The 18,562-nt window shown below is 40.6% G+C and overlaps 1 protein-coding gene across 2 annotated transcripts in view; it reads left to right on the forward strand.

Moving 5' to 3' along the window:
• The first annotated feature begins 14,376 nt into the window (after positions 1-14,376).
• The window catches only part of PTPRG (protein tyrosine phosphatase receptor type G), a 513,282-nt gene continuing 509,096 nt past the window's right edge, over positions 14,377-18,562 (forward strand). The window contains exon 1 of one of the 2 annotated variants that reach the window (XM_077278905.1): positions 14,377-14,936. In XM_077278905.1, the coding sequence (XP_077135020.1) occupies positions 14,852-14,936 (85 nt within the window). In that variant the 5' untranslated portion in view covers positions 14,377-14,851. The remainder of the gene's footprint in view (positions 14,937-18,562) is intronic. The other variant, XM_077278907.1, reaches the window with a different exon arrangement.

Here is an 18,562-nt window from a genome sequence, read left to right on the forward strand (position 1 = left end):
CCTCGTTGTCCATAGCAACCAATCAGAGCTCGGCTTTCATTTCTTAGGCTGTTAAAAAAAAATGAAAGCTGATCTCTGATTGGTTGCTATGGGAGACAGAGGTTTCTATGAGGCCTTTTGTGTACATTTTCCTACAGATTGGGGATTTTGATTATTTACATCCCCGTGATTTTTTGGATGGATATAGATCCTATGGACATGACATAGGACGTAAAAAAAACCCACGTGTGCCATATTCCCCTTCATTTATATACACAAAACAGCCACCTGTAAAAACGATGCACGTCCAAACCTGGTATCTGAATAAAGTCCCTTTTTTCAGCATTTTTACCTTTTCTATCTCTCCCCAGCAGAGACTAAAGACTTTCCTCCATAACCTCTGAATTTTAATACGTTGCTTGGCCTTTTGCACAGATTAAATATTCAATAATCAATGCGTTAAGGAAGTGAATGTCCTTGAACTGTGAGACGCCATCACAGGCCTCTCCTTATGAGGTACTGATTCATTAATTATCTCTTAATTAAACTTTGCATGCATACGCTACAAATTCGCAATTAACCATTTCATCCTCATCTACCAGGCCTAGTAATGGTTCTTCTCTAAGAGAGAGATGGGCCCCTTAAATAATACAAGCCACCCCTTCCATTTCTCCCTCCTCAAAAGAATGTCTCTCTTCTCATCGGAAAAATAATTATCTATTGTTAAATACAAGGTGGGTGCAAAATGCTAAAATGTTTGAGATTTTTCCTTTTAATTTTCCACATATGTAACTATATATAAACACAACACAGAAATCTTGTAATTTTCACTCAGCCTATACTAGGCTCATGCCTCCCGTTCTATACAGGAATGTACATGGTTATAAGCAATAATAGAATGAATCTGATCCATTTACTTCTACAGGAAAGATTTCCAAGCATGCTCAAATCTGCGAATTATGGATCCCGTGTTATCAGCTGTAATTAGAGGTTGAGGAGACACAGGGGTCAGCAGGTGCTCTAGTCCACTTGTCGAAAACGGCATGGACCAGGTATCTTCCCACAAAACGCCTGTCCTCCTTTTACCGTGGGAATAATACTATTCAGACTACACAGGGTGAGAGTAAAACAGTATGGCAATACTTTATTGAACCAAAGCACAGGCAATTAACATATAAAACAGTTATATGGCAAAATACCAAAGATGGTGAAAAATTACATTCCTATCAGACTGAGTCTAAAAACACACATGTTTGAAAGGCTTCCAGGTACTATCATGATTATCATGATTGACACCCACTTCTCCTTTTAGTTTTTGCCTCTTCACAGCAATGCCTCTTATTTTATTGTATTCCAATTAAAGATTTACCTTTTATCGGATCTTGTTATGGCTGGATTTTTTTACCTTCATTCCTGCAAAATTAGAGTCTCATCATTCTGCTGACTCGCCAGGATAAGAGCAGCTGAGACTTCAGAGCTTCCAGGGCTGATTACCCCCAACTATGGCATGCACAGAGAGGAGGTAACGACAAGCTTAGGAAGTTGACAGTCCATCGAGGTACAAGGCCTGGTGACTGGAGGGTCACAACCTGGCTTCTCTGAACATCTCCATGGAGCCAGGTGACCAGTGGGTCTCAATCGTGGTTTTCCCAGACGTATCAATGGGGCTCAGGTGACCGGTGGGTCCAAATACTGACTATCCCCACCTTGACGATGGTTGATGGGCTCACACTATTTGGCCAAATTCTGTGCTAAGAGTCTCAAAATTTTTTTCCTAATGTTCAAGAAGCCATTTTGCTGTTCATATTTCATGTATTTCATATTTGACGTGTTTTGGCACGATAGAGTGCAACCTTTTTTTCTATATTATATATGGAGGTAGCTGCTCCTGGTATGCACCTATTCACACTAGTTTCGATGTGCCAGTCGTTTTTCTGTCATTTCCATGTTAGCTTACTGACTGAGCACTCCTCCCTTCACCATCTGGTTTTTAATTACATCTAATCACACTTGGTTCCGGCCAACCCATATGTAGACTTTGCTGAGAGAGGTGTCCATATTCACCCAAGCATACAGACATTAGCCTTCGGTAAGTGTTCACATTTGGACAGGGAGGTCAGGTACCCATCAGTTTAATGAGACCACCTTGACGATGGTTGATGGGCTCTATTTGGCCAAATTCTGTGCTAAGCGTCTCAAATTTTTTTTCCTAATGTTCAAAAAGCCATTTTGCTATTCATATTTCATGTATTTCATATTTGACGTGTTTTGGCACGATAGAGTGCAACCTTTTTTTGTATAGTGTACTCTAATCCTGTGTCTTGGGATAGAGTCCTGAGACTCCTTGCTTGCGCTCTTGGTGCAGTACCGCGGCCCTGTGACGCGACAGGGTTTGCTTCCTTCACACTGGGTAAAGTTAGCCCGTGTGTGTATCCACATTGTACCGCCATTTAGTCCGTCATTACTCAGCAGCAGGTTCCATCTCTGCACGGTGGACCCCGGGCTGCGAACGCACCTATACCATCTCTCTTATAATTTGGTGCGTTCCGCTAGCCCTAACACATGGTCCCCTAAGGTGACATCCTATAGAATGTCAAATCTGTGCTCCTCGTGATGGAGCCATGATCTAGGAGCTATCCTGTAAAGTGTTCCTGATTGTGGTTTTGTAAAGAGTCTCTGGTTCTTGGGATCTCTAAATCTCTTGGCTGTCTGGATCTCTGGATGTTAGAGGCATATCCCACTTATATAGTTCACAACTGTTGTTCTTCAAGCCAGAATCTAGTGGTCAAGAGGAAGATGTGATGAGAATAATGCGCATTATTTGACTATTTAATCAATTTGCATAGTTTTTACTCCTCTGTTTTGCAAGTTAACAAGCTAGCTGACTTGGACAATGTGTAATCAACATATCAGAAAACATCATTGTTCAATTACCCTGTGTCCCTGTCATCCAAGATAACAGCACAATATGTTACAACAAACGTCAACTTAAAAGTCAATATTACAGGCTTATGCAAACAAAAGTCTGTGTTTTCTAAACCAACCAAAGAACAAACACATAAATTCAAAAGTCGACATATAGATAACAATTTCCCCTGGCTTACAGAAAATAGATGTCTGGTTAATTAAGATAAAATGCTGTGCCGTCACAGAGGTGTTATCAGTCATTGTACAGTAGGAGGAGCTGAACTGTGACATCACCTATTGTGAATGGTGGATCCTGTGTTATCTACTGTACATAGAGGTGTTATCAGTCATTGTACAGGAGGGGGAGGTGAGCTGTGACATCATCTGTTGTAAACACATCATGATGTACATTTTAGCCAGGCTAATTTATTGTGATGCTATCAGTACACACCTGCAAAATCAGCAGCATGGCCAAAGTTTTAACTCACAGACTAGCCTCTGCTGCAACTGATTTGACCAAAGCTAGCTGTGAAATCGAAATGTATCCTCTTAAATGCCATTGTCATCAGCAACAGTGGCATTTAAAGGGAACCACACAGGGTACCCTATGTGAATTTATAGGGAGAGATCTGTCAGTGTAGGGGAGTGGAGTAAGAACAAGAACTGGCCTTGGACTTGTCATCCGAGACACATAGTCCCCGTCCTGCTTCTCTGAAACGTTGCAGCATTACCGCAGTTTGTGCACCATGACTCTACTGTCAAGTTCCCTATTAAATGGTTATACAGCACAAAGGGGTTCCCTCTGTCCCCTTATCGGCAATTTTGCATTGTTATCACTGGGTGCCAATGGCTTGCTATGACAGCCTGGGGACTAACAATGGCCCCCATGGCTAACATCTGAGAACACTTAATAGAAGTCCCAGTCAATTTTATACTTTAAGGCACAATGCACTGTAATTTCAAAGTATTAGAGTGTTTGCTATGAGCAATCATGAGCTCATTAAACTTCAAGTATCACAATGTGAATTTAAAAAAAGTAATACAAAAATAGTTAAAAATGTGAAAAAATTAAAATAATAAAACTAAATTGCTTTATCATATAAAAATAAAGGTAAGAAATATTGATGAGCGAATATACTCGTTGCTCGGGTTTTCTCGAGCACGCTCGGGTGGTCTCCGAGAATTTGTGACTGCTGGGAGATTTAGTTTTTGTTGATTCAGCTGCATGATTTACAGCTTCTAGCCTGGCTGAGTACATGTGGGGGTTGCCTGGTTGCTAGGGAATCCCCACATGTAATCAAGCTATCAGCTGTAAGTCATTCAGCTGCGGGAGCAGAAAACTTAGTCTCCGAGCACTAACAAATACTCGGAGACCACCCGAGCAACGAGTATATTCGCTCATCACTAGTAAGAAAACATTGACACATACCATAATTGGCTTCAGCCTTGTTAATGATCGGAGCTATAAACCACAAAAATTGAAAAATTGCTGTCATTTTTGTATGTATAATGTCAAGAAATTATATCTACCAATTGTGCAGCAAAAAAAAAGTTCCTATGGCTACATTAATCTAAAAAAAATCATATAGCATACCTTTTAGAATACAAAAATGAAAACGTGCAAAATAAAAATATTTAGGTCCTGAACATGCGAAAACATGGGTTAAACAATAGGTGATTTTTTTTTAATGACATTCCCTTTAATAGCACTTAAACTAAACCTCTTGTATGTTTGCACCAAGAAGTTGTGAAATAAGACGCACAAGCTGCTCCACTCTGATGGAGACAATCAGTATCATGGTCGTTCTCCGTGGCCTCCATCACTTGAGGAGAAGGAACAAACCCTTCATGCTGATTAGAGAAACATGCATGCATGCTTGATTGACCAGGCTGATTGTCTTGGGAGATGCATGCACAAGAATCTACAGGACTTTGTAGTAAACCTGCCATTGATGAAATGTTGACTTTAAGAAGGCATGGGGAAGAAACTAACATTTGGCATATTGGTAATATAACAGATCACTGGATACGCTCACTCCTTGTAATATGCATCCTGAGCAAGATGCGGCCTACGGGAGAAGGTGGACACTTATACTTATTCATGCATATGGGATATTTCATAGATTTTTCTAATTCTATGCAAAAATAATCAATCCCGTGAGCTTGAAAGGTGAGCACTAGTTATACCAATATATATGATTACACCGTAAGGAAGACACACAGAATACAAGATGAGCACAATGGTGGACAGACAATAAAATAATGAGATTTCCGATTTCAGAAACCCCTTACAACTAAACAAGCTGAGCCTTACTCACCCCTGTGGGTCCAGCGCTGAGTCTCCACCGCCGTTACCATTCTCTGCTGTTGTCTACATCGCTGATGTCATGTCAACAGTGACACAGCCAATCAGTGAGCTCAGAATCTCTGCCAAGTAGACGGTCCAGGTCATTGTGCTCATTGATTGGCTACAGCATTGTTGACATGATGTCAACACGGCGGAGATTTAGCGCTGGACCTGGGGAGGACGTGTAAAGCTCAGCTTGTATTTTTAAAACAAACTGCGCTGGAGGTGGGTTTAAAAATAATAATAATAATACTCCTTTAGTGCATACTTACCGACATTGATTTTGGACGAATTTTTACTTTTAAGCCCTATCTCCAGTCCAATTAAGGACCCCCTTTCCCTCAAACAGCCGGAAACATCCCACTTTTGAGCTGGGATTTCATAAACGATACCTTTTTAAGGGCCCAGTACAGCCCTGAATTTGCCAGGACAGAGACAGTCGGAACTGTTGGTAAATATATTGCCAAGGGCTTTACTTGTCAGAGATTCCGACTGCATTGTGAATCCGCATTATTGCCAATACTTGTCAATACAATCATTAGACCGTACAGTGCAATAAGTCCACCATCAGAACCCCAGCTAGACTTCCCAAGTTACAGAACTAAGTTACAACTTAAATGCTAGAGTTTTATTCTCTGGTTAAGACAAAAGTAGTTTGCTGGTGCCTCACCCAAGGCTCCTTATACTATAAAGAAGTTGAAGAGCTGTCGGCATCACTTCTGAAAAACATTTGTATTAACTTAATGCATTTACCTGTTTTATATGTGGTGTTACATAATCTGCGTTGTAGCAGTTAGTTAGCCTGTGGACAGGTTTAACTATTATGTGCAAGCCCATAGTGGGAGGGGTTAATTGGGCATGTAAGGACTTGTGTTCCTGTTAGTAAAGAGACAGAGTTTTGAGAGAAATTACTGAAGAAGGAAGATTTTCTCTATGGGAAAAGGCCACAAGTTGGAGAGTGTGTTTAGCGCAAACGAATTATAGATAACAAGTTCGAAAACAAGTTCTACCAGCCACTGATTTATATACAGTCTGAGGGCAAGGGTTTGGAAGAGTAATAAGAAGTGAGTATGGTCACAACATAACAGGACTGTGGGAGACGTATTTTCTCAAGAAAGCTTGAAGGAGTGAGCTATAAGGGTACCATGTTAGCCGATCCTGGAAGATAGCAGTTTCTATTCTGACCAGGAGGAGACATGAAGGTACACCTGTAGTGGAGAATAAAGAAACTGATGGCCAGAGCTAAAAAACTTGGGATAAACTCTGTGCAACTCTTTTCCTGGCATAACATCCCTCATCCTGGTCCCCTTTCAGTAATAATGTACCCAATATATGTACTCTATCCTGTTATAAAGTGCCCCATGCTGTTTTTTTTTCCAATAATAATTTTCATGCCTCGGTTTTGGGACTTGATCTGGTGATGGTCAGTTTCCCTTTCTGCTGAGCCAAAGCCTGTTTGGTTTCTGTCCAACTGCTGATTGTTCTTTTGTCTTTTCTTTCCTTTCTTTGGTTTCCTTCTATTCAGGTGCATCTGACTCCCCTAGTTAGTTCTGTCCTATAACATCTTGGGAGGGGCGATTTATACTCTCTCTGCACCGCATCTTTGCTGGTTACATTTCAAGACAGATGATGTTTGGAGATCCAGCTCCTCAGCTAGGGATTATCTTACCTGGTTATTCTGTATTGCTTTTCCTACGGTTTGTTTGTGTATCTTCCTCCCCAGTACCCTTTCCTTTCTATTACGTTTGGGGTCTTGGAGGGTTTCCAGGTATTCCGCTTGTTGTGAACTTCTTATTTTCTTCCATCCTTCTTGTGTGTCGGTGTGAGGACGTTCTTAGGCTTCTTGGACCCTTCTTCAGATTTTTGTGTATTTCACTTTATAGTTGTTATTGTTCTAGTGTTGCCCATTGTTTATAGAGAGGGTGCAGTTAGGTAAGGACATTCACAATAAGTCAACGTTGAGTGGGGGCACCATTGCGTATACTTAGGGCACCAAGAAAGGGACAAATCATGGTCAGATTAGGGACTTTCCTAGTCTGAACAGGGACTTGTTGGGTTTTGGTGCTTGTCTCTCCTGGTTTGTACATGACCCGTTTGAGTGTGCTTATACAGTCATAACAATAATGTCCCTTTTCTGCGGCTCTTCTACAACAAATATGAAAAATAAGTAAACAACTGTGAATCAGGAGCACACCGTCTCTCAGCAGGAGAAAGATGTGAGACAGGGGAGCTATGGGCTCCTGAAGACAAAATGAGAATAACCAGTTATTAGCTCCTATTCTCAAAACGTCACAATATTTCTTAACAGGACATCGAACCTGACTACTCACTATGCCGCTCTGACACTAGACAGTATAACATGCCATACAACAAAAGTAACAGTGCTGTCATAACGACATCTCTAGATAATATCCGCATTCTCACTGGTTGCTATGGACAACGCCACTGTGTGCATTCGATTTATGTAAATGCTCCCTGTTGATTAATTATCTTCTCCGGCATCCAGATTACTGTACAAGCTCACGGAGCAAATACAGACACCCAGACAGACAAACCACGTGCTTGTAAACACATCTGAGCCATCCATAATTCTTGTAATTGCACGCAAAGAATAAATATTATTTACATTTATGCGAAAGATTTTATTGTGAGCGGTAATGGCCATTTAATGAATTCGCAATATTGGATCGCATGCGTCTATGCATGGCACGAATAGATTTGCATACACTAATGGCATTGCTAAGCTAATAATTAAAGGAAACGACAGCGCCGTATCACCTGCAAAGCTTTGTTATTCAGCATTGCACAGAAGAAATTACAAGATGACAGCCCTGACGACGCTGCTTCAAGTCGATGTTATCGTCTCATGACATTAATAATACAATAATCGCTGATTGCAAATTAAATACTGCTAAATATAATTCTCTTTAGACCGGAGTGGTCGGACGGAGACGTCCACTCTCATGTTACTCACTGGATAGTAGAATAAATATCTTCCTCGAAAAATACTTTTATTATGGAGTTTACACCATTTTATGGCATAACGTACAATGCAAAAGTGATGCAACATCTTAGGCTACGATGCCTCGGGAAGTTTTTGGTGACTTTTTTACTCTGACTATTTCTTTTAAAAAAAAAATGCAAGTAACCTATTTTATTTATTGGGTGCAGAAATGGTTCAGAAAATCTGCAACATCAAAAACTCACCAAACGTTCATCGTGGAAACGTAGCCTTAGAGGTAAAATCTGCAAGTTTTTTTTTATTGATCCCCCGATTAGGGTTTTTTTTTACCTCTGCCAGATTAATAGAATGGGTTGAACATAGAGGGGGAAAAAAATCCCCTTTAAATGGGTTCTACACAAAAAAAAAACAACCTATAAGAAATTACATGGAGCCACGTTTGAGATATAAGTAATCATTTATTAGTACATATGTCAACAAAGGGTTAACAAGTGTAGGTTCCCACAAAGAGGGCGATAAAAATGTATAATAAAGTGTAAATCAACTGATGACTGTATGTCAATCATCATCTCTATGTTGGGTTGACGGGGTGTTACTGCTGCTGTCATGGTGATTGACAGCTGAATCCCTAACTATGGAGAGCTGGCTGTCAATCAGCATGACGTCAGCAGTCACACCCCGTTGACAGAGCAGCTCAGAAAAGGAAAGGCTGCTCTGTTAACATGAGGTCAAAGGAAGCAGCAGAATTGCCGGCAGGTTAAAAAGCAGGAAAGTCATGAATAGGCAATGTAACAAAGTGCAAGGTGCAACAAAATGTAGTTACAAAGTACAAGATGCTAAAAAAAAAGTATAATTACATGACGTGTCCAACACATGCAGGCACCCAAATATTTGAGATGTATAGTATGTGTGATAACATAAGAAGATGAGCAGATTAGAACTTACCCACATGAGTCTCCTCCTGCTGGAATATCTAGAACCCCAGCTGAAGCAGGCTTGTGGGGAAACACACCATTCCAAAAGAAGGAGACTCATATGGATAAATTCTGATTTTGTATCTTCCCATCTTCTTATGTTATTACACATACTATTTATCTCGAAAATTTAGATGCTTGTTTCTTTTGGACACGTCATTTAATTATACTTTTTGTTTTACATCTTACACTTTGTAACTACATTTTGTTGCACCTTGCACTTTGTTACATTGCCTTTTCATGAATTTGCTGCTTTTCAACCTGCCCTATATGATGACTGACATACAGTCGTCAGTTCACAGCATGTTATTACTGATCGGTTTTCAGTTTGTTATGTCTTTTTAGCCTCCTCCTTAGCTCTTCAGACAGGAAGAGGACTTGAACTCTATAGCGCCACCTGTTGGAAGCAGCGATCCTACATGTAACTACCGACCCTTTAACGAGCCTTGCAATATGACTTGGGATAAAAGCCAAATCAGAATCTCAATCTGCAGACATAGTGTTTCGGGGAGTATTGCCCCTCATCAGCGCAAAGTATGAGATCTGATATGGCTAGGGGAGAAGCTCTGGACTGGGGTCTAAGGGATTATCTTATGGTTGCAGTTTCATTACTTCTCTTGTTACTATTATTGCCAATACAACAGATATAACAACCTCCTGACATAATCCTGTGGCGAGCCGAACGAGCAGTCATGGGGTTAACTCTTGGAATGCGCGACTTGGACTGATGTGGCTGAAATACTTGGCAGGTAGGTGCGGAACTGTAACAATACATACTTTATTTAAGGATACATAGCAAATATATGATTATGTCACAATGGTGGCGGATAAGATTCCGATAAAGCCTAGAAAGTGGACGCTGCCCAAAAGTAAATGATCTGGATTCTCTTACATATTTCATCAAAATATCTTCCCCATCAGACATTCGGATGCTGAGAAAAAGCAAAATGCAACGTATATAACTAATAGGAGATAACATCTGTCAGACTAAAGTAAGGGAAAACTCATTACAGATAAGCTCAGCTTGCCACTTCCAGCACGACACATTTCCAAGATTACCGTATTATTTAAGTATGGCCCTAACAAATATATTTAGGGATGAAATCTCCTTCAGGTCTATTAGCCGCACAGTCTGCGCAGTAGATAGCAATAAAGTAGGAGGGAGGCTAATATTGTCTAGATCACCTTGATCACTGCAATAGCAAGGCTGAAATCACTTGAGTCCGCCTTTACCTTTCCACAAGGAGCACCCCTATCTTTTGTGCATGTAATAAAGCGTAAGGGTATTAATATACTCACCTACCGCCGCTCTCTCCGATGTCCAGCGATGTTCTTCTCCTCTTCTCAGTGACATCACCACTTTGCAGACAGGCCGGGTCATGCTGCGGTCTCTGTGACCTGGGAGTGACTTAGATAGATAGATAATAGATTGATAGATAATAGATAGATAATAGATAAATAATAGATAGATAGATAGATAGATAGATAGATAATAGATAGACAAATAGATAGATAATAAATTAATAGATAGATAGATAGATAGATAGATAGATAGATAGATAGATAGATGATAGATAGATAGATAGATAGATAGATAGATGATAGATAGATAATAGATAGATAGATGATTGATAGATAGATAGATAATAGATAGATAGATAGATAGATAGATAGATAGATAGATAATAGATAGATGATAGATAGATAATAGATAGATGATAAATAGATAATAGATAGATGATAGATAGATAATAGATAGATGATAGATAGATAGATAATAGATAATAGATAGATAGATGATAGATAGATAATAGATAATAGATATATGATAGATAGATAGATAGATAGATAGATAGATAGATAGATAGATAGATAGATAGATACTAGATAGATGATAGATAGATAGATAGATAATAGATAGATAGATAATAGATAGATAATAGATAGATGATAGATAATAGATGATAGATAGATAGATAGATAGATAGATAGATAGATAGATAGATAGATGATAGATAGATAGATAATAGATAGATAGATAGATAGATAGATAGATAGATAATAGATAGATAGATAATAGATAGATAATAGATAGATGATAGATAATAGATGATAGATAGATAGATAGATAGATAGATAGATAGATAGATAGATAGATAATAGATAGATAGATAATAGATAGATAATAGATAGATGATAGATAATAGATGATAGATAGATAGATAGATAGATAGATAGATAGATAGATAGATAATAGATAGATAGATAATAGATAGATAATAGATAGATAATAGATAATAGATGATAGATAGATAGATAGATAGATAGATAGATAGATAGATAGATAGATAGATAGATAGATAATAGGTAGATGAGATCATCATGTGCCACATTGAGCTTGGACTGCTATGGTGGACTGTACGTTTCCTGTATGGTGTACTCATATATTCTGAGCTCAGAGGTTCTATCTGAAAGCTTCTAGTCTGAATGTGTATGGCAACTGTAAAGCCTAGTGGAGAATAATGGTCTGACGCTGACTTCATAATTTAGGTTTACAGAGAGGACAATTGAAAGGGGGCTTTACCAGAGATCGCAAGTCATTCAATATCTATAAGATTGGGGAAAATTTGCTGATTGCTTGTTATTTTTGAAAAACTTAAAGAGAAAAATAGTGTGGCCTGTGGATTCAAAAGGAATGGACGCCATAAGGGAAGGACTTGTACTCCTGCTTCCTTTTGGATGCACTTCTCACTTTCTCCCTCTGTATAAAAAGAATCCTTAGCCCACCCTTTGATTGTTACATCATGCACAATGATATTATGTGTATTTATTATTTTGGGGGGGGCAGCTGCACAATTGTCGAGGTTCACAGCGCATGGAGGTCCACTCTGTCCAGGAATCAATTGGGCGCATCGTCTGTGCATGTACTGAGCATGTGCGTAACACCAGGCAGCAGTGTTCACCAATGGCACGCCAGTCTGGGTTTCTAATTTTGTGGCAATTTCCTGGCCACAGAATGAGAGCCATAAAAATGGTGTACAGTGGGAGAACGTGCCGACAACCTACTAGCCGTGGTATCAGCGTCATCTGTTCTACCACCTAAAAACCAGAACTATTGTAACTTGTGACTGTAATGGTTTTATATGGAATATTAAACAAGCTGATATGGGGGCAAGTATCTGCCATATTCTATAGAGAGATGAAAGACAAAGAGATGGCTGGAATTTGTATCTGAAATGTTGCATTTACACCATGGGGGAACTGTAGTGCTAGATAGATAGATAGATAGATAGATAGATAGATAGATAGATAGATAGATAGATAGATAGATAATAGAAAGATAGATAATAGATAGATGATAGATACAGTAGATAGATAGATGATAGATAGATAATAGATAGATAGATAGATAGATAATAGCTAGATAGATAATAGAAAGATGATAGATAGATAGATAGATAGATAGATAGATAGATAGATAGATGATAGATACAGTAGATAGATAGATGATAGATAGATAATAGATAGATAGAATAGATAGATAATAGATAGATAGATAGATAGATAGATAGATAGATAGATAGATAGAATAGATAGATAATAGATAGCATAAGCTAGATGTGAAACATATTTAATCTATGTAACCGATCTACAAACAAATGATGGAAATCCCTACTTGTATGTGCACATAGGAGGGAGGACAGAGATAAAGGTTGTGTGAATGATAGAAGATTGCAGATAGATGAAGACGAGCATTCATCATAACGTCGGGGGTTTGTTGGAGACTGAAAATTAATGGGCATGGATGATGGTGAGAGTGAGAAATTCACAGGAGGGGTAAAGAAGATGTGACATGACAGAGGTGGAGAGCAGGTAATAATAAAATGGGAGGGAGCATCAGGAGAAATAAAGAAGAGAGAAGCAAGAATCAGGGATCAGAGAGGAATAAGAGAAGGATGAAGGGAATGAGGAGGAACCAGAGAGCAGAAAGCACATAGCAGCTAAGCCATGAGCTGGTGAGGAAGGTGCACAGCACAGAAAATACTAGAGAACTGTTGTAAATAAGCAGCATTGCTCAGATGTAACAAAAGTATTGTGCAGAATTGCTCTGATGTAACAGAGCTGAGTTAGTATACAGCATTGCTCAGATGTAGCAGAGCTGAGTTAGTGTGCAGCAGATGTAGCAGATCCGAGTTACTGTGCAGCAGATGTAGCAGAGCTGAGTTAGAGTGCAGTATTGCACATAAACATAAAAGAAATCCCAATACACAAGCATTGCAGTCTCACAGGGTTAAGTAGCAAATACAGCTCTGTTACATGTGTAGGTGGGAAAGGAGACTAGGAAAACATAAGACATGGAGCAGATGTATAGAACATGCAGGTAGTGGTTGTGGTGAATGTGACAGGTAGCAGGCTCAGATAGATGGAGCAGCAGAGAGGAGATTATAAGAGGAGATAGATGAGAGATGCGAGGACATAGAAGGAGACAGCAGAAAGTACACACAGAGCATTGCAGAGCTAGGAAGACAGCAGAGGATCTGGAAGGAGAAGCAGAAATAGATGAGAGGAGCAGCAGAGGATGCAGGGAATGCAGGCGGTGCAGGGGGTGCAGGGCATGCAGGGGATGCAGAGGGGATGCAGAGGGGAGGCAGGGATGCAGGGGATGCAGGGCATGCAGAGGGGATGCAGGGCATGCAGGGGAGGCAGGGGATGCAGAGGAGGCAGGGCATGCAGGGGATGCTGAGGATGCAGGGGGTTCAGGGGAGGCAGGGGATGCTGAGGATGCAGGGATGCAGAGAGGATGCAGGGGGTGCAGGGGATTCAGGGGGTGCAGGGGATTCAGGGGATGCAGGGACAGAGGCTCTGATGAGCTGCAGCTCCTGATCTCTCATGGAGAAGGCTGTGAGATGAGCTCTGTGTCTGGGGAGATGACAGTGATCAGTGCACACAGGAGCCCCTATCACTTACCTTCTGCCACTAAGCAATGGCCATCTAAATACACAGCCCTATACAGATAGAAATGTGCTACATGTAGAAAGAAAGTACATCCAGGGTTCTGTATTCTCTGCCAAGATTGCAATAAAATCACACCATCTGTGAAGTATGTCACTGCTTGCTGTTTGCACCCCCCAGATCTGGGGTTGGATGACAGATGGTGGGGGTGTCAGGCTGCTAACTGTATAATAATGACAGCAAGGGTTTCTTCTGCTGCTGCTCCTCGATGAGAGGAGAGGAAATGGCAGCGCTGCTCCTTTAAGAGAGTCGGGGGCGCGCCTGCGCTTAGACGCCCAGTGTCGGTGCGCGCTCCCGCGCTCCCTCTCCCTCTGAGCTTTAAAGTCTCCGGCTGGAGCCGCTCACATGTTACTTCCTGTATGGGAGAATGGAAAGCGGCCAGACCCGGTGTGATCAGCCAGGAGGAGCCTGGACCAAAGACCCCAGGAGCCTGGAATAATACAGAGACCCCCCTGGACTAGAGGAAACCCCCCAGCAAAGCTCGGGACCTGCCGGAGAGAGCTGCCTGCATGAGATCCAGAGCTCTCCCCGGCTCTCCAACTTCCCAGAGCCCTCCCGGTAACCGGACACCCGCAGCCCCCTGCCTCCCTCCTCGCCTCCACTACTACTTTTTTGGTTGGAGGGGGAATCAGTCAACAAGTTGCCTCTGTCCTCAATGTGCATGGTGTCATGCGGAGACTACTGCAGCCGTGCTGGTGGATCTTGTTCCTGAAAATCTCCACGTCTGTGCTGCACTATGTCCTGTGCTCCCCCGGTAAGTGGCTGGGGAGACCCCTCCTGTGTGGTGGGCATCTGCTGCCCCTTTCCCTGCTTCCCCCCTGCCCCTCCCATCAGACCCCCATATATAAACATATTACAGGGGGGCTGCCTGTTCCCCATTTTGACCCCCTCCTATATCTGTGTGGACCCTCCAGTTCTCACAATCCCCCAATCCTCCTATTATCTGACCTCACTGTCCCTTATTTTGCAACTGTATCCAATGATTTCTTTGTTTACAAAACAAATGTATCATTTCCAACAACATTCTATCCTGTATTTACAAATATCCCCTCTGCACATTGCTCCATGCCCAGCACACACAGACACTGGGGATTCCATTCATGTGCCATATATCCAGTACCCATCAGATGCCCACTTTTATTTTTTATTCTGGCAGAGCCCCCTTTTATGTTGCATACCCCCTAATATAGGCTTCTCCTATCTCCCCATTGCAATAAAATGTCCATACACCCATACAGCAAAGTTCCCATTGATTGCCCAGTGTGTAAGTGGCAGCCCTATAACATTGCCAGTGCTTTTCTTGCAGCTAAATCTCCCCTCTCTTTGTGCTGCCAGTGTCTTCAGAAGGTGACTTCCAGGAGCCATGCTCCAGCACTGCCATGCAGGAAATACTGAACAGATCCCTTGTAGGATTTTTTTTTTTTTGTCTACACCCCCCATTCCTTTCTCCCTCTCTTCTCCTTTTTTCCCTCTCTTCTCCTTCCTCCCCCCTCTTTTGCATGGGAGAATCAGGAATCTGCTATGTGGCTGCTTTTTGGTGCAGTGCTTTCCTAATCAAAGCAAGACCGGAGAAGTGTAGAATGGGATACACACAGTCTGGGGAGTGCACGAAACCCATTTTATAGAGAATATTTCTAGTTTTTAGCGGATTTTCGGAGCTATCTTTTATTGCCGCTTTATCTGTCTGATCCCGTTTCCAGTAAAGTTCCTATTTGGGGGGGAAAAAGGCAGAAAACCAAGACTTTAACTGTTTTGCAAATTTTTTTGTTTGTTTGTTTTTAACCAACTAAATAGTTAATACACTCCTATTCTTTAAATATTTGCCCCCCATCGGCGTCTTTTATACACTGGGTGAGGTGTAGACTTCCTACTATTGTCTACTTGGCATTGACCCATCATCTAGCAGTAGACGGATGTGTATAAAATATATAGGGATGCCAACTGAGCACCCATCTATTCTACATCACATACCCCGGTTGCTTTCTGTATTCCTTCCTACAGATAAATGATAAGATATAGGGCCGCTCATCCTATAGAATTCTTCAGAAATGCAATATTTTAGCAACTGGAGGTCACTTAAGCACCGATGACTTTTTTTTTTTTTTGTATGTGTGTAATGACCATTTGATACCAGAGGGGCTCTGCTGAGCTATTCTTTATAGCTGTGGTTATTAAAATGCATATTTCCCGTATAAGATGCTGTCACGTGACATGTAGCCTAGCTCAAGGTGTTATGAGGCTAGCAGTAATAACAGTATATTTCATGTGCTTTTTTTCCCTTGCTATTTTGTGTATTTTTACAATTTTTTTTTTTATAGACTATATGTATATTATTTATGATTTTTTTTTTTTTACTATAGTTGTATAACAGTGTGATGTGGAAATGAACACGCAAGGCTTGTGAGACGTGCATTTGGGGCTATGATTTATGTTTTGCCGTTGATTCTTCTTGTGTTTGTTAAGAACGTATTTGTATTCTGGGCTTTTGTGAGTTTTCCAGTATTGATCCCTGTTCTTGAGTCCAACAGTACAGAGTGTCCTCCTTATTGTTAAGGTCCGTGAGTTGTCTGCACTTGTGTCCTCCATATATGATGTTCCTAATAATAATGAGTTGTCCCAGTTATTGATACGTTTTACCATTGACCTCCCATAGACCTATCCATGGATTTAATACTGGAACACTCTTGGCGTAAAGATTTTCAAAGTCTTATCTGAATCTGAAGACCAGCTTTGTGTCTTGACATCTTCTTAAGATATACATTTGAAAACGGGGTGGCCAATCTTAATCTTAGAGCAGAAACATTTATCTCTCCTATTGATTTCATTCTCCGATTCAGCCCCGTTGAGTGATGTCCTTCTCGGTGGCTCTGATATTGTCCAGTAATTACATCTAGGAGGGTCTCTTTGGGAGCACTTGAGGGAAAACAAGGAGAGATGCAGGCTTAATGTGACAATCTTGCATGAAGGTCCGATTTAAGCCTTGCTTTAAGGTTTTATGCATTTACATGTTTTCATCATAGTATTGGGGGGGGGGGGGAAACAATACTAAATGTAAAGAAAATCTTGACATTTACAGGCGTCCAATGGTGTCAAGGTTGTATAATTGTCCCTACAGGGATGATGGCATCCTCTATGAAGTAGACCCTTCATATTTCCATAGTAGTGGGATGTAGATGTACCACGACGAGCAGATATGTCATAATATCTAAGCTATTGTTCTAGAACTGACCAATGTTCTCTATAATGGTCCTTACGGGACACGTTAGGGATGGTCCTAACTACAAGTAGATGGCCTATACTGTAGATGCCAACAAGTATGTGCCAAACTGACTTTTTATTGCTGGTTTGTGTTATGACATTTGTGGACACATTCTTGAAGAAGAACCATGGTATCTTGGTTTTCAGCAGAACCTACCGTGAGAATTTTGCTTAAGATATATTAAGGGTTTCCGTTATGGCGAAAGAACGAAGATTGAGGATAATGGAAAGGATGACTTAAGGTTGCAAAGAGACTATTACATTCTAAAGACTTTGGTGACCCATGTCTTGGTTCCTGGCTAGAAGTCCAAGAAACTCCTGATGTTCTGTTATTCCTACCGATAGAGTCTCATAAATGATCTAAAGAGTTAATCTATGACTGGAGAAGTCGGGGAAATGTATCGCCTTCCCCTTTTACGAAGTATTATAATCTTGTATATCTCATTGTTTTATAAACATCTGATCTGACTCCAAGTTTTAGCTCTTGCAAGAAAAAAAAGTACATCTCCAATGGTCCAAACTTGTGTTTTTTGGTTTTTTGTTTTTTTAAATTAGCGGCATTGGAAATCCATTCATGCAATGTATTTAGTATTGCTTCCTTGATTTATTTAAGTGCAAATATATCCGGAAATATTTTGTACCATATCCAAATACTCTGCATCATCGGAAAGCTGTGAATAATGTAATTCCTATTGATCTGGAATGGGCACATTAGTCATTGAGTAAGCTCCGGAGATATTCTTCGTGTACTTAACTTGAGTTTGAAATATTGAAGAAAATCTTTAACTTGTCCGGTGACTTGGTCTCCGAGGGAATTTAATTCTTTGGTATTTGTCACTGCCCATAAAGACTTCTATTTCTTTCAGCATAGTTGACGATAACCAGCGTTTGACTTCAGCGATTTAATGTCCTAGAGGTTTCCTTCAAATCTATTGAATCAATTCACTATAAACAAGTTGGCCATTAAAGACGAATACACTGATTGACAGTCATCTCCAACCTGTGGCTCCTTAACTCTTGAACTTTAACTCCCAGCATGTCCTATCCTTCTGGAAGTTAAGGTTTTGCAAGGTGGAGGCAACTGGTGTATGATATTTTAAGTAGAAACTTCTACAAAACCGC

The sequence above is a fragment of the Ranitomeya variabilis genome, chromosome 8 (genome assembly GCF_051348905.1).
Source record: "Ranitomeya variabilis isolate aRanVar5 chromosome 8, aRanVar5.hap1, whole genome shotgun sequence".
Taxonomy (NCBI): Eukaryota; Metazoa; Chordata; class Amphibia; order Anura; family Dendrobatidae; genus Ranitomeya; species Ranitomeya variabilis.